This window comes from Cheilinus undulatus, linkage group 17 (assembly GCF_018320785.1).
Source record: "Cheilinus undulatus linkage group 17, ASM1832078v1, whole genome shotgun sequence".
NCBI classification, from domain to species: Eukaryota; Metazoa; Chordata; class Actinopteri; order Labriformes; family Labridae; genus Cheilinus; species Cheilinus undulatus.
This window is the reverse complement of record NC_054881.1, coordinates 8,071,075-8,092,582: the sequence shown is the minus strand read 5'-3', so window position 1 is coordinate 8,092,582 and position 21,508 is coordinate 8,071,075. Positions and strand designations below refer to the sequence as shown.

The window sequence follows — 21,508 nt, the reverse complement described above, 5'->3', positions numbered from 1 at the left end:
TTTTGCATTTTATGTTGCAGTCTGATGCTACTGTAAAAAATATTTTTCTTTAATTAATCTACTCTCAGTACCCCATCATGAAAACTGAAAACAGAATTTTAGATTTTTTTTACAGATATATGAAAAATATCTTTCTCTTCCTCTTTCATTTCTCTTGATCTCTGTTGAGATGATCTGCTCCTCGATTGGAGTCCAACTGTGGTAAATTAAATTGATTGGATATGATTTGTAAAGGCACATCTGACGATGCATATCAGAGCATTGTGGTCAAAGGAACTGCCTGCAGAGTTCAGAGACAGGATTGTTGGAAGGCACAGATCTGTGGAGGGCTACCAAAACATTTCTGCAGCTTCTCAAAAGCACAGGGGTCTCCATAATTCTCAAATGGAAGAAGTTTGGCACAACCAGGACTCTTTTAAGAGCTGGTCTTTGGGCCAAACTGAGCAATTAGAGATGAATGAGAGGTGACCAAGAACCTGATGGCTGCTTTGACTGAGCTCCAGAGATCGTGTGTGGAGATGGGACAAAGTTCCAGGAGGACAACCATCACTGCAGCCCTCCACTGATCTAGGCGTTATGGTAAAGATGGAGGCCTCTCCTCAGTGTATAACACATGAAAGCCCATTAGGAGCAAAAACCTCCACATGAAGGCCAAGCTCCGCTCTTGGAAGAGTCCTGGTCGGCCAAACCTCTTACATTTGAGAATTAAGGAGGCCACTGTGCTCTTGGGAACCTTCAGTGCAACAGAGGGATCACAAGATCAGTGTACACAGTAACTCTGAGATAACATGATAAGAGTCTATTGTAAGAGTGGTATATAAACAACAGATTCATATGCCTCTCTGAGGTTAATTTGCAGTTAAATTTATTAGCGAGTACATTATGAAACTAAAAGGTTTATATTTCCTACTAAAGTGGTGTCATAAAAAATATTTTGAGTTTATAAACTCATTTTTTAAAATGTATCTAACGTTTTAACCATTTCAATTCCTAATTTAAATTTTAATCCCATATTTTAACCCTTAAATTCATTATTTAAAATTGTAACTAATTTTTAGACCTTTTAAACTCATGATTTTGAATTGTATCTCATATTATGACATTTAAGAATCACAATTTAAAATCTAAACTCATATTTTGACTTTTAATTTCACAAATTTAAATTTAATCTCATATTTTGACATTTAAAACTCACAATGTCAGCTTTGTATCTCATAAATTTGTTTTTTAAAACCATTATATTGACTTTTAATTTTGTTTTCACCTTTTGAACTTATGATTTTGAATTTTTATCTTTTATCTCATCATTTTGACTTTTTCAAAATCTCAGAATCACCATTGCTAAGTTTTTCTTCTCCCATATTCCACTACTAGTAAAAATGAGGTTGACAGTTTATGGTGAAACGTTGACCCTGTTAGCCTTTCAGGTTAGACCTAAATTCAGAACCTGGCCCCTGCTGTGATTGAATTTATGAATAAATAAAACATGGATTAGCTTACTTTGTTAGTGGGTTTTGCTGAAAATAGACTGAGCATGCATCTCAAGGGGAGCAGAGTGGAATGGCACTTCTCTTCAATTGCAAAGACTGACTCGAAAGAATGCAATTTGCTTCTGAGTGTTGGATAGCTGTGCAGACAAAGTATGTGGAATTTGAGGGTAAGACATTCACTGAAGTTCATCACAGACACAGCAAATCTGAATGTAAAGTCTCTTTATTGAGTATTTTTGGAACCATATCAGAACTTTTGATAGATTCAAGGAGGATCACATACATACATCCAAGCTCTTCAAAAACAACTTTACCAAACAAAGTCCCAAAAGCAGATAATCAAAGTGGCTAACCCTCCAGGACACAACCACAAACCGAATCTCTACAGTCTAAACCGTACATAGCAGGTACATGGATATAAAAAATAAAAATCTTCACATACTATGTTGGAAATGCTGTTTTACTTAACTTTATCACGAGTTCACCACTTCATACTGAAGCTTTGTTAACATAGAAAAAAAACAAAATAATTAGTTTTAAAAGCCATCGAAGTGGAATTTGGCGAGGACAGTTGTTAGGTCTTTTAGGCTGTTTTCACACATGCACTAAAATCTTCAAAGTTTCTGGAAAAAACTGTGAAGACACAACTTCAGGATCATTTCCAGGGCAGCTTTTCTTTTGATCTTTTAAAGGACTACATGTGTGAAAACAGCTGAAGTCTCTTTTTCTAAAATAAAGCTTTAAAATATGACAGGCTTAAAGCACACTCATCTCCATCTGGGGCTAGTTTGCACACATAATTTAACACAATCACAATACTGCAAACTGCAACACCAAAAATAACAGAAAGTAACTGTTAATATGAGAAATCCACTTTAGTCCCATCAATGTTAACTCTACTCTGCTTTTACTTACTAAAGACAGCGGACAACACTTTAATAGAACATTTCATTAAACATAGCTGACGATAAATCCAAGTTGCATCTGTAAATAAGTCTCCATGTTTTATTAGAATATTCTGTACAATCTTAGTCTAGGCACTTTTTGACCCTTCAGGGCTTCCATGCAGTTATTTGACCTTTAATCTTGTTGAGCCTCATCTAGGCTCATTTGAGCTTCGTTTGCATCTCTTTTTCTTTCTGGAGCAGTGTGAGCTGACAGACGTTTTGCACCATCATTTTACAGTATAGGCCTGTACTAAGTCAGAACAGTTGATCGATTCTTTTTTAGTCACAGCATTACGATAAGGACATGAAAGGGAACATGATGCATTGCAATCTCAATGCAAGTAATTGGAAATGTAAAAAGGCAACTAAATGTACACCCATCAAACAAAACCAGAAAGTGAAACATTGATTTGTACATGAGAGATGCGCCATTTTTTTGCTAAAAATGTGATAACAACAAGGTCAGAGAAACAGTGTAGTTATAAAGGAAACAGTGCTCCAGTTTCCAGAAAGATGTGGGAAATTTCGCACAAAGAACAGTAAAAGGACACATCACAGAGCAGGTAAATCATCCTCTAACACACAAAGGACACATGAGCCTTACAGTATCAGCAGTGATGCGGGATATCATAATACTCATTTATGGGAACTTGCTGCTGCAACACCTCTGTGAGAAGAGACGAAGAAAAAGAAAGGCGCTCCTGACACCTTTGTCACAGAAAGGCTCTTTCATTGTTTACTTCAAAAGGTGCCCGCTTATGGAAAGAACATTTACATTTCTTCATATATGAGCTGATGTGAACTTTGATTGCTCCATTTGATTGTTATTTCCTCAAATATTTGTGTTTTGATGTGTAGCTGGCACTAACCCCCAGGTAAAGAACCTAAATGCTGGTCTGAATATACATCAATCCTAAAGTAAAGGAATATTTCACACATTCTTTACACCACACATTTTAAAACAATAAGAAATCTGTCTTCTCAGTCAGTGGTTCTTAGCTGGTGGGTCGGGACCCAAAAGTGGGTCACGATTTTTTGCCATAATCTGTGGCAAAAAATCTGTGTAAGGCCCTTATTTTGAAGGGTATGTCTCCATCCCCTTTTTACATTATTTCCTTTGGTCCATTTCAAATCAAATCAAACATTTTTTGTGCCTTTATTTAATAGAGGAGGACAGTGGATAGAGAAATGGGGAAAAGAGGGGGGAAGAGACATACGGCAAAGGGCCACAGGTCGGACTTGAACCCGGGCCGCCCGCGCACATGGGCTGCGCCTCAAACTACTAAGCCATCTGTGCGCCCAAACTGCCACATTTTTAATTAAAAAATTTGGTTATGATTGCAAAATGTAATAAATTTGGGTCAAGATTTGTTGTTAAGGAGATACTGATGGGTCCTGACATTACAACAGTTGAGAACCACTGTTCTAAATTATCTTGATGTGAAAAGTACAAACTTTCAGTCATATTCAAGCCCATCAGTCAGTTTTCTCTGAGGCTGCCAAAATTTAATTTACACGTATTCACTAAAATCAGTGAGTGTAGACATGTTCTGTTTGGGATTTTATCTCTAAAAAACTCACAAAGTTGACGTCAATTTTGCATCTTTTTCTCCATGTGGACTGTGAAGGGGGCTCACTATTTTTTAGGGGACAAGACAGGAAAAGATTGTGCACCACTGATTAAACTAGGGATGCACAGATGCATCAGTTTAACTTGGTATCGGCTGATACAAGTCCTGTTTACAAACATCGGCCAAACAATACGGCATGAGCCAATACCATTTATAAATGTTTATCTGTTGTGTCCAATTAGTTTTAGGCTGGTATTTGGTTTATTTAGCAGGTGAATCAATAAGAGTTTTTGACAGAACAGACAAAGTGATCTGTTTGATAAAAACTGATCTGATTATACGGTCAACTCTGAGAAAATGTTGGCTTTATGGAAGTCTTGCACCAAAACAAGTGATGAAAACAACAGTTATCAGTAATGGCAAAATTCTTACAAACATCTGTAACAGCCCTAATTTTGACAATCAGTGCATCTCCAGGTTAAACCTAAAGCTGCCAAAGGCAAAGACAGAACAGCAGTGGTCCATTTAAATTCACAGGTCAGCAGAAACTCATGGTTTTTAAGTGTCTCTAGAGATGAAAAAGTTACCCTCATGCCAGGATGAGCAGAGGAAGGTACTGTCTAAGCCCCAGAAATGTAATTTTGCATTTAAGAGACATGCACAATCATGCAGGTTGCACAGTTTGCAGGAGCTTGCCTGCAGTTTAAAGTAATGAAAAATAAGAAAGCATCCTTTAATGGGTGCAAAAGACTAGCCGTGGTATCGATTGGGTCTGATTTTTGCAAATCTGGTTTTAAAATTTTATCATGACCAAGCTAGTTCAAACCAAATCACCAGCAATTTGGACTCTTAAAAGCCCAACCAAGATGGTAATCAATTAGGAATTCCTGATAAAGATCTGCTAGTTTCCTCCATATAAACTAGACAGAGCTGATGTAAACTGAAATCAAAGAATTTTTGAAGTGTGACAAGCTTTAAACATTTTTTGATCCAAACTCTCTTCTCTTCTTTAGTTTCTATGTGGTTTTCATGCCTTAAAGCGCCGTTATGAACAAACTGGTCACTTTGGAACCTTATTTTCCTCTTTCTCATATCTATTATAGACTTCATGTAAGTGCGCATCATTAAGGGCATATTTCAACATTTTTAAAGCTCTTAACATGGCAGAAACTCTCTAGGCATTACACATAGAATCCATTTTTTGGCACTGCTTCTTATTTTGCTGTATAGCAATATTTAGACTTATTTGTTTCTGAAAGTGTCCTACATTCTGCAGTAAGACTTTAAAACTGCTAACAAAAGTGAAATCAGATCTTGTTTCTACAGAAAGGTGTGCAACCTGTTCTTCCTGTGTGATCCTTACTGGAAATGAAGCTTCTGTTTCCTTCTTAGAGGCTGTGCAGCTAGCTCAAACCTGAACATTTTCTACTGGAGTGTTTTGACTTTGAGAACAGATCGAACATGTGGACTCAGTATCTGCTTTAGTGTGACTGACTCGGAAGGAACCTGGAAATGAGAAGCTGTGATTGTAAAGTAACTAGAGGTGTTTTGTGGTTCTTTCTGAGCCTTATGACTCATGTGACCCCCCTTTATACCCATCTTTTTCAGCTGAACTTGAAAGCTGAGGTTATGGATGCTGTAAAAATGCTCACTTGACCTTTAGATGTTTTACAAAAAACTTAATTTACGTTGTTTTAAAACCCAGATCTTCAACAGGAGATGATGATGGGGAAACGTCGTAGATTACCCAGTGTTCATGTATTTTTACACACCTGATGGGTGTTGTGATCATTTGATGGAGTAGTTTCCATGGTGCTGCAGTAAAAGTCACTAGCTGTCTAGGTTTGCTCCTCAGGGTGAGTCTAGTAGCTGCCGTTGTACTGGGCGCATGGTGATGATGCCAAGTTGATGCCTCTGAGTCCGGACGGGCTTCCTCCGTCACTGTCAAAGTTGAGTCTGAGTCCGGCTGAGCTTTCTCTGTCACTGTCAAAGTCTTCCTCCTCTTCTCTGTCGTAGTCCCTTTCCACCTGGAGGAGAAGAGCAGCAGTCAGATCAGGGCAGATGAAAAAACAGGGCACTTGTAACAAAGTACTGGAAAATATTTCCTATTTTACAATAAAACCCAGAATACAAGCCTCACTGAATAGTCAGGGACAAAATAATAAAGGTAATAAATCTCTTGTGGCAGCTGCACTCGTCTTGATGGCACGTGTCTCTGAATTTTATTCTGGCATACTGGTTGCACCAGTAAATAACAGAGGAGATAAATCCTGCATTCAACCAGCTATAAAGAGCTCACATGGGGGAAACAAGGTCAGTGGCGATGACTTCTTGTGCTGTTAAAGCAGGAGTCAGCTCATCTTCCTCTCTGACACTGACAGACACTTCATTTCTCCCCTCACACCTGAGCAGTCTCAAAGTGTGCTGAAGCTCGGCTCATTAAATTATCAGGACTGCGACAGTTTTATCTGTCGGAGAAACCAATCAGCGTCTACCTGCTCTGGAGATTTATTACCTTCATTGGCTTGGCCTTGCTCTTCATCTTGTCCTCATCTTTGCGGCTCCTCTTCCTGGACGTGGAGCGCTCTTTTCTGTCCCTGCTGCGCTCCCTCCTTTTGTCTTTCTTACCTCTGAAATATGACAAGACAAAAATCAGAATAAAAGAGTTACTTCCAATATAAACAATACAACATCACTGATATGTAAAGTGCACGCACAGTTGCAAATCCATCAAGGAAACAAGATGATTTAAGATGGCCTAAAGGGGTAGTTCCCCACTTTTTTTGGATAGATAGACTCCTTCAGGAGTGATATGGGCGATATAAACTTCATTTTTACATGTTTTTATTGACAAAACTCAAACATAGAAGGACTACATACACTTGTTTTTGACAGAAGGTCAATATAATCTATCTAGTATTACAACAGCATATTAAGATTGCTCAAAAACACAAAAAATAAAGAGGATCTGTGAATTTTTGGAAAAAAAAAATACTTTTCAAGGTTAAGTCTTAATTCAACATAAAAGACACTATAAATTTTATACCTTAAAAGTAACAAATTTACTTAAACCAAGATTATTGCATGGTAGAATATCAAACTAGGTGAAGTTGAAGTCCTTGCATAAGTTTTACACTTGAGAGCCAAATCAAATGACAGATCTTATTGGGACTGATCAATCAAGCAGGGGTTCTCAAACTTTTCGGGGCTAGGGACCGCTTACAGGGAAGAACATTTTCCAAGAACCCCCACATAACCCTCACGCTGATTAAACGTAAGTTTACTGCCATTTGTACTCCTAGATGCTGTATTTTAAACCCTTCAGCCTAAATACAAGCTCTTCTCCAACTGAGTGTGGCTTCTTGCTTCTGACGATCCTTTGAGCAGCCAAATAAGAAGCCCTCTGTGCTTTTTTGGAGGTTGTGGTCAAGTTCACATTTGTGTTTTTTGGCAGGTATGACACAATCCTATTTGAGTTTTTTATTGGCCTAAAGCTGACTTATGTAGGAGTCATCGGTTTAGTATGGTTGTTTTATGGCGCTGTGGTCCCTTTATGTATTTATTTGCTTTTTTTTTTTTTGACATCACTTCAATAATTTATTTTGAATTATTCCGTGGACCCCCAAGCTGTGGCTCCGGGAACCCCGGCGATCCCTGGACCCCAGTTTGAGAACCACTGCAATAAAGAAATACTTGTGAATTTAGCCCAGAATCACCTCATTATCATGCAGATAAGACATTTCTGCAAACTGGCACTATCAAACCACTGCTTTCATCATTGTTTCTCATACATTTTCAACAATGTTGTGAATACATGACTCTAAAATCCTGAATTTTTGGGGGTTTTAAACGACAAATTTATGACTTTTAAACTCAGAATTTCATAGTATTGTCACATATATTTCGAACTATTATAACAGGAAATGTTGAGTTTTTCCCCATAAAAATTCCAACTTTTTGACTCAGATAGTCAATGTAAATATTAAAAATATTAAGTTTTATCTTAAAAATTGCAGCCTTTTTTTTCTAAAAATGTATGGATCCACTTTATGTTTTATCTTATTGGGCAACCCTAAAACACTGTCATATATTATGCTTCTAATCATGATTTTAGAAAATATATCCATATCTAATTTTGACAACAGGGCCCTGTGCTCACCCCTGAGATTTTTGGCACCCCCCTTGTGATGCCCGGACCCCAGGTTGAGAACCAGAGTCATAAAACCAACCATACTAAAACGCTTGTTTTCATACCTTTAACTTTTAATCTCTTTTTCTAACTTTAATAAGGCTTTTTGTTAACTTGCCTATGACCATTGTTTAAAGGTGTCCGTAAACATGATTTAACTTCCAACATATTCTTCATTTCCACCATCAAGCATGTGAAAAGAAGTGACAGATTTACCTTTTTGGTGAGGGGGATCTGGCTTTCCTTCGAGGGCTCCTTGAGCGATCTTTACTCCTCCTCTTATGGCCCCTGATAACACATTTAATTTTATTTATTTTATTTATTCAATGATTTAAGGATGTTTGGAAAAAGGCATCAGTGTCTGTCATTGCTTCCATAACCCTTCCTGCTTCCTAACCCTAACCTAACTTTTTGTATTGGCTCTGTTTGTGTCATTATTCAAAGCAGTTCCTGTCTGCAGAGACAGAGAGGGCCACATCACAGACGCTCTGTCTCTCTTTCTGATCTATTGGTAAAGACAGTTTTATACATTTATAGCATTAGCAACTAGCAGCAGAAACAATAAAAAAAATAGATAAAAAGACATTCAATATCAGAGTTTCTGGTGTGGATTTAATTTTCAAAGACCCTGGAAAGTCACCCAGGTTCCAGGCTCTCTAGAAAAGCTTCTGTAAGGGCTACAAAGGCATGCATAGCATCATTAGAACAGCACAATGGCAGGCTGCAAGAGGCAGAAAAGGATACAACATCAGCCTCAGAGGATTAAGATAAAAAAACACCCTCTGCATTCTCCTTTGTAGTTTTCTGTATATTTTTTCAATGTATTTTCGTATTTACACATTGTTTTTTATTTTAATGCTAGTACTAAAATATTAATTTCTAGGACGGATGACTTTGAGGACAGATGACACCAGCAGGGCTTGTTTCAAAACACAGAGCTCATGTATGATGTTAGCGCACCTTGAGCGACTTCGACTGTGTCTCCTGTCTCTGGAACGAGAGCGCCTCTTGTGGCTGCTTCGGGAACTGTGTGAGTCATTCCTCGACCACGACCTCCTCGGCTGTCTGCTCAAACAGAAGCAGGACAAAAGGTTACGACCCAGATACAAGGACAGAATCACACCATAAAGTGGGTGAAGAACAAGGGTTTCATTCAGGCACCTGTGTTTGGAGTGTGACCTTTTCCTGCGTGTTCTTGAGTGTGAACGGGAGCGTGACCGAGAGCGGCGTGACCGTCTGGACCGACTGGAGGAGCGCTTTTTTACATCTGCGGGAGCAAAAGCACAGGCTTCAGCATCCCAGCTCGATTATATCATTGTTAAAATGTTGATACGTGCAGAAATTCATGTACCTGGCTCTATAGCAGCAGCGATAGTGGACTGGGCTTCTCTCACCCTCTTCATCACACTTTCTAGCTCTTTAGCAGCTGCCTGTGGCGTCAGCTCGGGGGGTTTCACTATGGCGTTATTGGAATGATTCACTCTGAAAAACATAAAAAATACATTTAATGATACAAACACATATAAACAAATTCTTGATTTAAAAAGTCTACCGCTGAGCTTGACTAGCTACTCTTAAAATAATCTTTAAAAAAGGTAAACCCATACTTCAGGGGTCTGTCTCCAAACATGACTCCATTGAAGGTCAGAGCTCGTGCCACAGACTCCTGCTCCACAAACTCCACAAAGGCGAAGCGTGTTGGCTGAGTCTCGTCTCCGGCCATCCGCACAAACTTTACATCTCCCACCTGCTTGAAGAACTCCAACAGCTGCTCTGCAGTGGTGGTCTGAGAAGAAGATTTAATGTTCATGTAAGTTATCTGGTTAATGGACAATGTCCACAATATCAATGCTTTGTCAAATTTTGGCCTTTCTTCATGGAGCACCTGCAAGTCCTGCAAGGTAATGCACTTTTATTCAAAGGTTGTTAAAAATTAATACTTTGAGGCTTTTTGACACCTCATGTGTTAAAGCGACCCAATCTCTTTTACTTTAATCATCAGTAATAGTGAAAAATACCAAAAAATACATACATATTCATAACACGGGTGTATTTGTAAGGAATTAATCCAATGAAAAAGCTAGCAAAGTCCGGCATACTGTCCAAAATGCAGAAATACACCTGCAACATTAAGCTGTCAACATAATTGTGCCTTAAAGACATATATAGTCAAGAAACTCACCAATATCAGATACCTATAAAACAATTTTTACATTTATTTATTTATTTTTTAAATTAGAAATCAACCACTCTGAAATATCTTCTAAAATTCCCAGCTATGTACTGAAAATGCAAAGAAAACAAAAGCACTTCTGACAATCAACCCCACTGGCTTTGATAAAGATTAGGTTACCTGTGAGTTCAGGTTGCCAACATAGACCGTCCTCCTGATCTCATCAATCTTTGAAGGATCCACATTTCCCATGAGAGGGGGCTGGGAGTGAACAGACGCTGCGGGGTCGAGGCCAGCTGAAAGGCGATTCACTAGAGGAAGGTTCAGCTGCAGGGATAAAACACACACTAAGGATTTCACCAATATTCTCCCAACAGGACAGATGAACAAGTGTCAGAACTCTTCAAATTGTCCAACATGTAAGAGGATTAAGAGGAATGTTTTTTTTCCCCAAATATAAACAGTCATTATAATATAACTGTTCAACTAGTGCTGTCGTAAGGAAAAGAGACATATTCTTTAAATGTGCTGAACTTGTTTCTGTTGATTTTCTGTTGATATTTGTCGTCTCAAAAGGTACAGCTGCAGGCTGCAGGTAAGATAAACAGTGATGTCTTTTCAGTGTTATGTTTCCTTCAGTTTGCAAATGGGCATGAGTTAAAAAACTCAGAAATATAGCACTAATTCAAAGCAGAAGCACTAACCAGGCTTCTTAAGTCTGACTACAGAGTCCTATCTTCTCAATGAACAAAGATTCTCCAACTGGTCCCACCTAAGCAAAAAAGGGTTCTGTTCAAGGATCCATCCACGAATGCCTTCACCAAGATCCAGCCTAAAAGTCTGCTTCGTCTGAAGCCCTGTCCACACAGAGATGAATTCAGGAGTATACGCAAAAGGCGTAACACAGACACTGCGTTTTGGGAGGCCGTAAACGCTACTTTTTGAAACCGGGTCCCAGAGTGAACCGCAGTGTTACAGTGCCACTTATAGGCTTGACATACATACTACAGCGTTTTCAGTCGTTTTCAGTGGTTCTGTGCTTACGCAGACATTTCCTGAAACAATCCTTTGTTGACAGAAAACCTTTTCAAAACGAGATGGAAATATATCATTTTCATCTCTATGTGGACAAGGCCTTAGTCTCCTGCAGGGATACAAGCTGTAGAGCAGCCGACTACTACTACCTAAAGTTGCATCTTTTACCGCTTTTCCACTAAAATTAGCATGTAAAAGCGGGTTTTTTTAAACGGGAGTAAACCCGCTAACAATTGGCAAGTGACTCCTTTCCCATTGACAGCAGACCCGGATCCTATCGGCAGCAGACGAGCTGTGTGGCTGTTTTTTTTTTCCTCTGGTGCGTCATCAGTGCGCCAGTGTTGCACGCGTTATATATAGTTGTGTCTCGCACAGACCCTGTGACCTGGCGCCAAATCTCCTCTTCTCCATGGATCAATAGAAGCTCTCTGATCTCGCTGTCTTTCCAGTGCTGTGCTATCTTGCAAATATAAATCTCACACTCTGAGTCCATAAAAAAAACAACAACGCTCGTCCCTCAGCTGCCGGTGTCCTTCTGTTGCCCCAAGTTACAGGCGCGATATTATGACGTAAGCACTTTATGCCAGAGTCACCCCGTGATCACCTGGGTGTGACGTTCCCACTGGAGCTGATTGGAGTCAGTCAACGCAGGTCTGAATGCTGATTAGAGCCTTTCCCACTCCCAAAAGGAGCCGACTGTTAGCGTGTTTAAGCGGGTTTTTCAGCCAGTGTGAAAGGGGTACTTGACTAATGGGCCTTTTCTCCCCACTCTACGCATGGATGTGAACCAGCACAGCGGACTAGGGGAATCTTGAAGGATCAGTACAGGCAGACTTGCAAATAATATCATTAGCACAAGCAAATGATGCTAACCTGTAAGGGGACTGAACACTGGAGGTGCTCTTCTTATGTTAGCCAGACTTAGTGAACATTGAATCACCGTGGAGGAATAGCATTTAACATAGCTGTTAATTCCATCATTGAAAAATGGTTTGAATTAGGCTGCATGCAAGATATACTTGCTGCTTTATTTCTTGTCTTTCAACAATTTAATATGACTTACATTGGATTTGTAAAGCTGCTCACTATTTATAACTCTGAAATTTGACTTTGCTACTGTATGTCTTGGCCAAAAGTCACTCTTGAAAAAGAGATTTTTTATCTAAATGTTTTTTCTCCCACTTAAATAAAGGTTATCCAAAAATAAAAACATGTCTCTTCTCTGTTTAGCCATGTTAATTGATGCTAAATGAGTAGTGCAAAAGTTGAGAATTCTTTTTTCCAAACTTTAGATGACTTGGCTAGTCTGAATTTGCATCTCTATTTCATAAATAACCAACCAGTTGCTGGAACATCACTATTTCTGGATTCTTTTTTACATTTTAAGATTATTATATTCATTTCTCCATTTACAACTGAAGATGTCACATTACTACAACAATTAGGGTTGGGTATCATTTAGGTTTTTTCCGATACGGGTGCTAAATCAATACTTTGCCAGTGCCTAAATGGTGCCTGAATCAATAATTTTGAGAGAAAAAAGTGGGTTAAAAGCAAATTTCATATACAAGCTTTGTGTCAGAGACAAAAATAATAACGTTTACAGTATGTGTCAGTCAATATGATTGTTTCTTTGGTAGAAAAATGCAAGAATAAAACAAATTGTGCTCAGCTCAAATAAAGTGAGAGCGTATAAACCACCCAATTTACATAACAAATTTCTTGCCCTTCATTTAGAGTGGAAGGGGAGTGCACTGGGATGAATTGGGACAGCACTGGGGTATCGAAATGAAGTAATGATATCTGTGTTGTAATTTGGTCCGGTAGATATGAGATGTGTCGGTGCTGTAATCCTACAAACAACACAAAACTCACATTTTGAAGCGGGGTGGGAGTAGGTATCGGGAGAAGTCCCCCACCAGGAATCAGACTAGGTACTGGGGTGGCTGGTGCCAGAAGAGACAAAGCCTTGGCCTCCTCCGGTATCTTCCCTGCAGGGCAGAAGCAGATATTAGAGAAGGCAATAGAAGAAGTCGTCTCTCTGTCTCCTCTATGTCTGCACAATTAGCCCACTGTATTCTAGAGAGAAAGAGAGCATACACTTCCCCATACAGCCTACAAGAGCTCTACTGTCTACTCATGGCAAACTGGAGACCGAGCATCCTTAATTTGATTTTATTTAACTTTTTTTTTTTCAGTCTGAATTAATCAAATGTTAACTTTTTTCTCAAAAAAATTTTTTTTTGTCCTTGGTCTCTTTTCATAGATCAAGAAAAGAAAGAAAAAATAAACACAATGCAGAGAATGAGTCAACACTTTGATGCATGGGTCACCTGTACTGGAAACATATTGGTCATGAACCATACGATATCAAGCATGGGCGCTTTTCCGTGGGGGGGCGATCGTTTCGCAGTGTTGGAAAGGTGTGCAACACAAGACAACCCCAATGGCTGCATCACTAATAGCACACAGGACATCAGATACAGAGAAGAACAACAATTTTAAGAACTGTAGGAAATGTTAGCCAAGACTTAGCTACAAAAAACAACCAATCAGGAATTTTGCTCATTCCACTTTGCTGCTTTTTCAGCAAAAAGAGTCGGCTACGTTTACAAAATAACTACATGAGCATGAATTGGTTTAGCACGAACACTTCTTCTACTTTCAGAATGTACTCAAAAGGAACAGCGACGCAAAGAAAAGTTAAAAAAGAAGATAATGCAAAAAGAGAATGGTTGTGACATTATAAACATCCATATCAGAGCTGACATGTGAGGGGAAAATCCTACTTTGAATTTATTTTTAGCACAAATGAAAAGTGGAAATAGAAATCAAAAGATTTAATGTTTTTCTGACTTGAAATGTTCCTTACTGAGTGTGACTTTTTAACGTCTAGTCCCTCACTATGTCAACAGGAGTAGGTGACAAGAGAGTAAAGTGTTAGTGATCCTCCTAGCTTCCCATGTGTGATACACATCCCACCATCGGTATGCCGTAGCAACCTGGACAGAATTCAATCACACACAAGCTGCAGCTGTAGCGGAAAGAGAGAGGGGGGTGGGGGGTTGGACAATAATCAAAACAACAAACCAAAATAACAAATATAAACACAACGCTAGAGATAAGCAATACTGTAGTTTCTAGGTAGAGACAGGAGAAAGTGGACAACATGGGAAAGTATGAAAGGAAACAAACCAAAAAGAAAAGAAAAATAAATAAAAAGAGACAAGGTGTCCATCTTGGAAGGTTCAGCGGGCTATTCTCCTGGTCACATTCCCCCCTTGAAGGCTGCGTTGGCCCGATCGGGGATAGTGGCTTGGAAAACAATGCCTGACTCAGGCTAGTGTAGTGTAACAGCTGGGCCAGTCTAGTCATCTGATATGCACACATAATCACACAGAAAAAACATACAAAACCAAATTAATAAACTCAGTAGCCATCCAGCACCAAGTCACGTGGACAAAAGCATCAATGTTAGAGGTGATATCATTTTTTTTTTTTTTTTGACTGTACACATGGAAACAACAGTGGCACCAAAAGTGAGGGAAATTTAAAGGAAATGAGCACCAAAAATGAGAGAGAGAGGAATGAGTTAGCTGTGCCACAATGAATTTATTTTGTGATTCCAAGAAACAAGTAGCAGTAATGGTAGATTTTATGGAAAATACACAAGCTACACCTTCCAGAGAATCCAGTGCTTTGAGTCAGATTAGCCCTCTAGACCCCACAGACCCCTTTGACTTATGAAGATGGGCAGGGGGTAATTCATGTGACATTTAGTCCTAGTTTGTATAAAAAAAATACATCAAGTTGTCTTCAACACCCCAGACCTGAAATATTCTAGGTTATTTTAAGATTCAAGGGGCACAGATTGTGAAAATTAAGGAAGATACCGATGTTTAAAATTACAGTTTCACCTATGCTGATACGGATACTGGTGTTTTTCTATTACTGCTTTTGGTGTACAACTCCCACTGTCCAACTTCTTCCCTCCTATTGATAAAACTCTTCTATGAGTAAGCAGTTAGGCATACTAGAAGTCAACATTAAAATGATCAGACACGATTGATAAACTTTGGCAAGTGATAACTATTCACCTCACACTATTTGCTGATGGACTGTATTTGCAAACAAGGCCAATACTGTCCGATCCTGATGTTGAACTGAGGCATCCCCTGTTAAGATCTGTGGTTTTTGAGTGGTGGTTTATATTAGACCAGTCTTGTGCTATATAGGTGTTTGAGTCTTCTTTGTTGTTACTCTCAGTCTCAGTACATTTACATGCAATTAGAGAGGGTCAAGGTATTATGTAAGCCCAACCAAAACTGGACTTTTAAAATGCATATAAACATATAAGTCTGACTGTGATCATTTTATAGTAGATTTAATTTTTTTAAAGTTGTACTAACATACCTAGATAATGTGGCTAATTTTTTTCTGGCATGAGTACATCTCAATCTGACTAGAAATGTGAAGGTGTGGTTTTTCTAAACTAATAACTTTTATTTTGTCTATGGCCATGGATTACCTCTATGACCCTCCAACCAAATAATGACTGATGACACAGGATGAGACATAATTTTGATGTAATAAAATTTTTTAGTCCTCTTCCTGTTTTAGGTCAATCAGCTCTATGTGGATTGTGATTTTGGCAGTAACCTCTCCTGAAAATAGGATTGGCTTGCATTTTGAGTGGAGTGACACTTCTGGCATGCGCCAAAGACAGACCAGATTGCGCAGTGGAACTGCAAATCTAGTAAGGGAGCAATTTGCTCTGGAGTAGGGCTGAACAGTTATGAAACAAGATAATGAATTCTGATTTGGTATTAAAGAGTGGCAACTTCTCCCTCATTGCACTCCTTTTAATTAGAAAACATTAAATGATTATTGAAAAAGTGAACACATGAGTGATGAATTTGAAATTATGCAATTTTAGCACAAGACTATTTATTCTTACATACATGCATGAAATGTGGGCATCTCTGCTGCAGAATCTGCTGGATCTTTGACACACATTTCATCTAAAAAGACAATGCACCTCCGGTGATTTGAAAAGTGCAGAAGGCAATATTGTGATTCTAATGAAATTTAGATTAACTGTCTAGCCCAGGGGTGTTAAAAAAGGTCAAAATATGAAATAAAATTTATCATGAAATTAAAAGTCAAAATATGATGCCAAATTTTAAGTTGAGGGTCTAAAATGTCAAACTATGGGATTATGAAGTCAAAGATTGGCGTTGAAAATTTGAGGTAAAATAAAAAACAATTGGTTCATAAGGCAAAAATATGACTTAAAAAATAGAATTATGGATCTTAAAGCTCAAAATACTATATGTGAAGTCAAGTTATGAGTTGAAATGCTCAAAAGACAAAATAAAAAGTCAAAATCTTAAGTTTGAGTCCTAATTGTGAGATGCTAAATTGAAAATGTGAAATTAAAACACAAATTAATTTTTTTGGCCACATTTCTGACTTCTTATCTAAATATTTTTACTCCATATTTTGTCAGATTGTACGACTTCACAAGGATATCTTAAATCTTCAAGGATAAGTTTACATTTTTATACTTGGGGAAATGTGCAGACCTCATACTGATGGGCCAGTTATAACAGAAATATGAGATCATCTTGCGGGCCGAATTTAGCTGTTCCACAAGCCGGAATCAGCCCCCGGGCCTTGAGTTTGACACCCCTGGTCTAGCCCCACTCTGGAGTGTGCATCGCATACTCTTTGAAGGTTGTTATGAAGACCAAGTATGTGGAAATTAGAGGTATCACCTCAGGTCTGTCAGCAGGCACTTGAGCAATCAAGACTCTTATAACAAAAGATTAACCAATAATGTGTTTAAAATGACAAAAAAATCTGTAGGGTTATTCATAATACTGTGAAGGGTTTATAATGAGGTTGCCTCACATTGTTTATGTGGATCACTTATTATTCAGTGATATAAAATCATGGCGGTCCTGTTTCTGTAGGGGTGAGAGGAGCTCATCCCAAAGCCTGCTGTTGTATTCAACCCTCCATCTTAACATAGGAACTTCAGTAATGAAATCAGGAGTGTACTCTATGTTGGAGTGTGAGGGAGAAAGGAGTGGTAACATCTGTTCCAGTTTTCACCATTTAACATACAACCTGTTAGTTTCTAACTAACATGCAAGCACAGTCAACCAGAAATAGGACCATGGTAACAAGATGAAGGAGAGCATAATCGCCGCATGTTCCGGTCAACAAATTGATTTTCACATGTATACTGGGACAAGGACAGCATTCCAGTTAGATTGCCTGATTGAGCCGTGACTGTAGCTTGAACTTACTGTGCATGTGAAAGTACTGAGTGAGGCTGAAATGAACAGATATCATCGAACACACCTTTATTTCAAAGTGTTTGAAAGATTTTACTAGCTGTCATCATTCTGGGTCACAGCTAATAACGCCATTATTGTCAGTGTTATACCTATTTCATTACTTATCCCACCATTTTCCTTCATTTTAACTAAATACTTCGTGTTTTATGGTATATTGTATGTCAGATATTTAATGCTCTATTTTGACCTGCAATGTTGGAGCAACCTGGAACCATCATTTCTTTTTAAATTAATAAAGATGTCATGTAGATTAATTTATTGTCATTCTTTAATCACTTTTAAGGAAGCAAAATCTTAAATTGTTAAAATGCAGCAGCTGTGTAAAATCCTACAGGGGTCTAGAGGGTTAACCCTTGAGTGAAATGGTATATATAGGCTCTAGTTTTTTGAGCAGAAACCACCTTGTGACACCAGAAAATAACAAACCTGGGCTGGGTGCTGTAAGAAAAGGCTAGCTAACTTCTTATTTATGTGATACAACCCGTCTCTTGTGTCTATGACAAATGTGGCTAAATTCAGGCACTGACGCAACTTGCCATTAATAAACATACCCAGAATTCAACCACAACACCAAACGGTTCTTATTTATAGGAGAAGAGGCCATAGCATGTCCACTGACACAACTCACTCATTAAATCATAAACGAAATCTGTTTTACTCACCTTCTGCACAGGGCACCACTATCAAAGCTCTGTCAACAAACACAGTATTGGTGAGATGTTGCGCCACACCAACACTGGATGGGTCTCGATACTTTATATAACACACTTTGGATGAATAAGACAAAGGGGCATTGCTGTGAGAAGAAATAAGAACAAATAAAGGGCGGTCAGTTGGTTATTTTGCTCATTTAGCTCTTAAATCTCAGAGTTAAGCTAGACCCTAAAGAGGCCAAACATCCCCGGGTTTTCCTAGCTAAGCAGCCGGGAGAGTTCGCTCTTACTCGGGCGGGTAAAGACGCAGCTCCTCGATGTCTCCCAGGAAACCGAACAGAGTTCGCATCTGCTCGCTGCTAACGGCCGAAGAAAGGTTGGTAACCTGGACGACGGCTGTTCCCGGAATCCCGCTCATTGTGCAAATTTATAGGTCTGGTTACAATCTTAAAGTGTGGTATTTATTTCTTAAATATTTATTTCTGTCACCCCACTAAACGCAGAGTATCTAAGCCAGCGGAGCGAGGTGGTTTTGTACTCTTCCTCTTATTTTAAATAAGCGATGATTAAGAAGCGGGGGCACTCTAGCGCCCCCTTGCCGCAATTCACAGCACTACACCAAAGAATTTATTTCCCATCATATACTATATGGACAAAAGTATTTGGTCGCCTGCCCATAACACCAACTACGACTGTAATGACATTAGCTTCAAAAACATGTACTTTAATGTGTAGTTGGCCCCCTCTGCAGTTATATAACAGTCTCCGCTCTCCTTGTAAGGCCTTCCACAAGATTTTGAAGTGTTAATGTGGGTATTTGTGCCCATTCATTCTGGATTTAATAATATTATAAATACATTTATGGCATAAAATCACTTGAAAATACTTGCTTAAAGTCCTAACTTGATACTCAGTTATAGTAAATGTTACACTGATACACAAGATCATATCTACATTTTGTATAACTATCAGCACAATATATCTTTATCAATACCTTATCATTGAGCTCAGCTCTCTTTTACATTTCAATATTCTGTTATAACCTTGCATATGTTATGTTAAATTATCTTTACACTGTATTTCAGTCTGGTTAATGCTTTTAACACTGAAACCTTCAAAGACAAGTATTTGCAGCTGCTGCAGTTAGTGAGATTTCCATCCTGAAAATATATATGCAGTTCACAGCTGTCCCACTAGAGGGCAGTAGACATGCTCCAAATGTAGTTCTCTATGATTTTAATTGCCAATTTTGAAAAAAGTTTAAGACAAGAAAGATGCAATATTTTGTGACTTGTTTTAAAGCAATATCATGTTAAAAATATGATCATCAATATCATCATTTTCTGCATTTATAAAGTGTGCATTGCATAAAACATGTAGCATCAACTGATTACTAAAGGGAACTAATCCAAGGTTAAAATGGCACATTTTGATACACCGACAGTGAAAGATGAGATATCAAAACTACTTTCTATATTTGTTAAGCTACTGTACTGCTGTAACACAATTTAACATCAGTAATTCCATTTTTCCATGGAATTTTGCCCATAGTTTTCTTTCTTTTAAAATTTTCACTAAAACTGATCCAAGTTGTGCTTGAGTCCACCTCTGATTTCTAAAAAAATGGGCATGATGGTGAATAGAAAAACACTGAAACCTCATATTTGACTGTAAATATCACAATAATAACATATCAGATATTAAATCCAAGAAACTGTAATTTTGGGGACACATTTTGATACATTCTCCTTGTGCTTTTATCAATCAAATATGGGGTTCAAAGCCATGCAGATGCTCTTGTTCTGTTTTAGTTGACCTAACATCCCAAACTTAGGGTGGCACATTTTTTATATGGCAAATACATAAATCCATTTTTACTGCTTTAAGCCCACTTTTGCCATTTCTTTTGGCCACTTCTTGCCTATTTTTACAACTTCCATTCCATTTTTGCCATCAGTTTTTTGCCTCTTTTGGCCGGGTTTTTGCCATTTGCAATTTTTCCTTTTTGCCATTTTTTGCCCATTTAAGCCACGTTTTGCCATTTAATGCCACTGTTTTCAGGATTCTGCCACTCTTTACTGCTTCATTGCAAATTTTTCCACATTTTTAGTCACTGTTACTCATTTTTTGCCATGTTTTTTGGCCATTTTTTGCTACCTGTAACTCTTTTTTTGGTTACTTCTCAACCATTTTTGCCCTTTTCTGCCCTATTTTACCACTTTTTCTCCATTTTTCCACTTTTCACCCACTTTTTGACATTTCATGCCTACTTTGCCCTTTTGTTGCCACTATTTGACCATTATTTTCCACCTTTTACTTATTTTTATAGCCACTTCCATCAGTTTTTGCCACTTTTCACCACTTACATTGTGGCTTTTGAAAAGGCATTTTTCAACAGTTTTGCTCTTTGGTTGAGCAGGGTTGAGTGAGTCTCACTGGTTTTTATCATAAATATGGTATATACCTTATTTTTTAATGATTTATTTTTGACTTAATGTATTTTAAAAAGACAGGACAGCATAGAGTCCAACACTGGAGAGAGAGAGCAGAACATGACAAATGAGGAAGGAGGGAGTCACAGGCCAGATTTGAATCTGGTCTACCTGCCACAGGGGCCAGGTTTAATATAATACCGTGCCTCTGCAACAGATTTCCTCCAAGTTAGATAAAGCAGTGAGTAAAGGGAGTAGAGAAACTTTGCATCATCCCTGTCCTTGTTATTTTCTGTGTTGCAGACCAGCTCCAAGTTGATTAGTGTTTCCACACCAGCCAACCAATCAAGAGGGGTCTAACAGCTCACAATGGCACTGTGAGAGAGGCAGAGGCACAAGTGGACAAGTTGAAAGTCTAACTTGATTTTATGCAATTGCAGTACTACATGGCCCGTTTAAACCATCTTATCCAATCAAACATGTGATCATTTGAATGCAGAACCATGATTTTTCTAACTCTAATAAATTAAAGTCTAACATAATTACCATGGAAATCATTTGTACTTTAATCCAGTCTAAAACAGGCACATAATCTGTCTTTTCTGCTGAATGCCTTTCTGCTGGTAAACCAAACAAAGACAAAGAATTCGGTG

The 21,508-nt window shown here is 38.4% G+C and overlaps 1 protein-coding gene across 5 annotated transcripts; it reads right to left on the bottom strand.

Annotated features, from left to right (window-relative positions):
* Window positions 1-1,697: 1,697 nt before the first annotated feature.
* On the bottom strand, window positions 1,698-18,954 carry srek1 (splicing regulatory glutamine/lysine-rich protein 1). 5 transcript variants are annotated; one of them, XM_041810128.1, is made up of 11 exons: window positions 18,714-18,954; window positions 18,433-18,566; window positions 13,281-13,396; window positions 10,551-10,697; window positions 9,805-9,983; window positions 9,549-9,679; window positions 9,359-9,464; window positions 9,158-9,262; window positions 8,414-8,485; window positions 6,524-6,638; window positions 1,698-6,035 (listed from the first exon to the last, which is right to left on the bottom strand). In XM_041810128.1, exons 1-11 carry the CDS (start codon window positions 18,839-18,841, stop codon window positions 5,871-5,873), a joined length of 1,398 nt encoding a protein of 465 aa, XP_041666062.1. In that variant the 5' UTR covers window positions 18,842-18,954; the 3' UTR covers window positions 1,698-5,870. The 5 variants fall into 5 exon arrangements, with proteins under 5 accessions (XP_041666062.1, XP_041666063.1, XP_041666065.1 ...); XM_041810129.1 differs by lacking the exon at window positions 18,714-18,954 and adding an exon at window positions 13,739-14,780; XM_041810131.1 differs by lacking the exons at window positions 18,433-18,566; window positions 18,714-18,954 and adding exons at window positions 13,739-13,863; window positions 14,278-16,664.
* Between the last annotated feature and the right edge of the window lie 2,554 nt (window positions 18,955-21,508).

Excerpts from the sequence above, each read along its gene's own strand:
- srek1 (XM_041810128.1), bottom strand. The coding sequence starts at position 18,841 with ATGAGCGGGATTCCGGGAACAGCCGTCGTCCAGGTTACCAACCTTTCT. Across the intron at positions 18,567-18,713 it reads CTGCGTCTTTACCCGCCCGA|CAATGCCCCTTTGTCTTATT; the intron begins GTAAGAGCGAAC and ends TTCTTCTCACAG. Across the intron at positions 13,397-18,432 it reads AGTGGTGCCCTGTGCAGAAG|GGAAGATACCGGAGGAGGCC; the intron begins GTGAGTAAAACA and ends TCTGCCCTGCAG.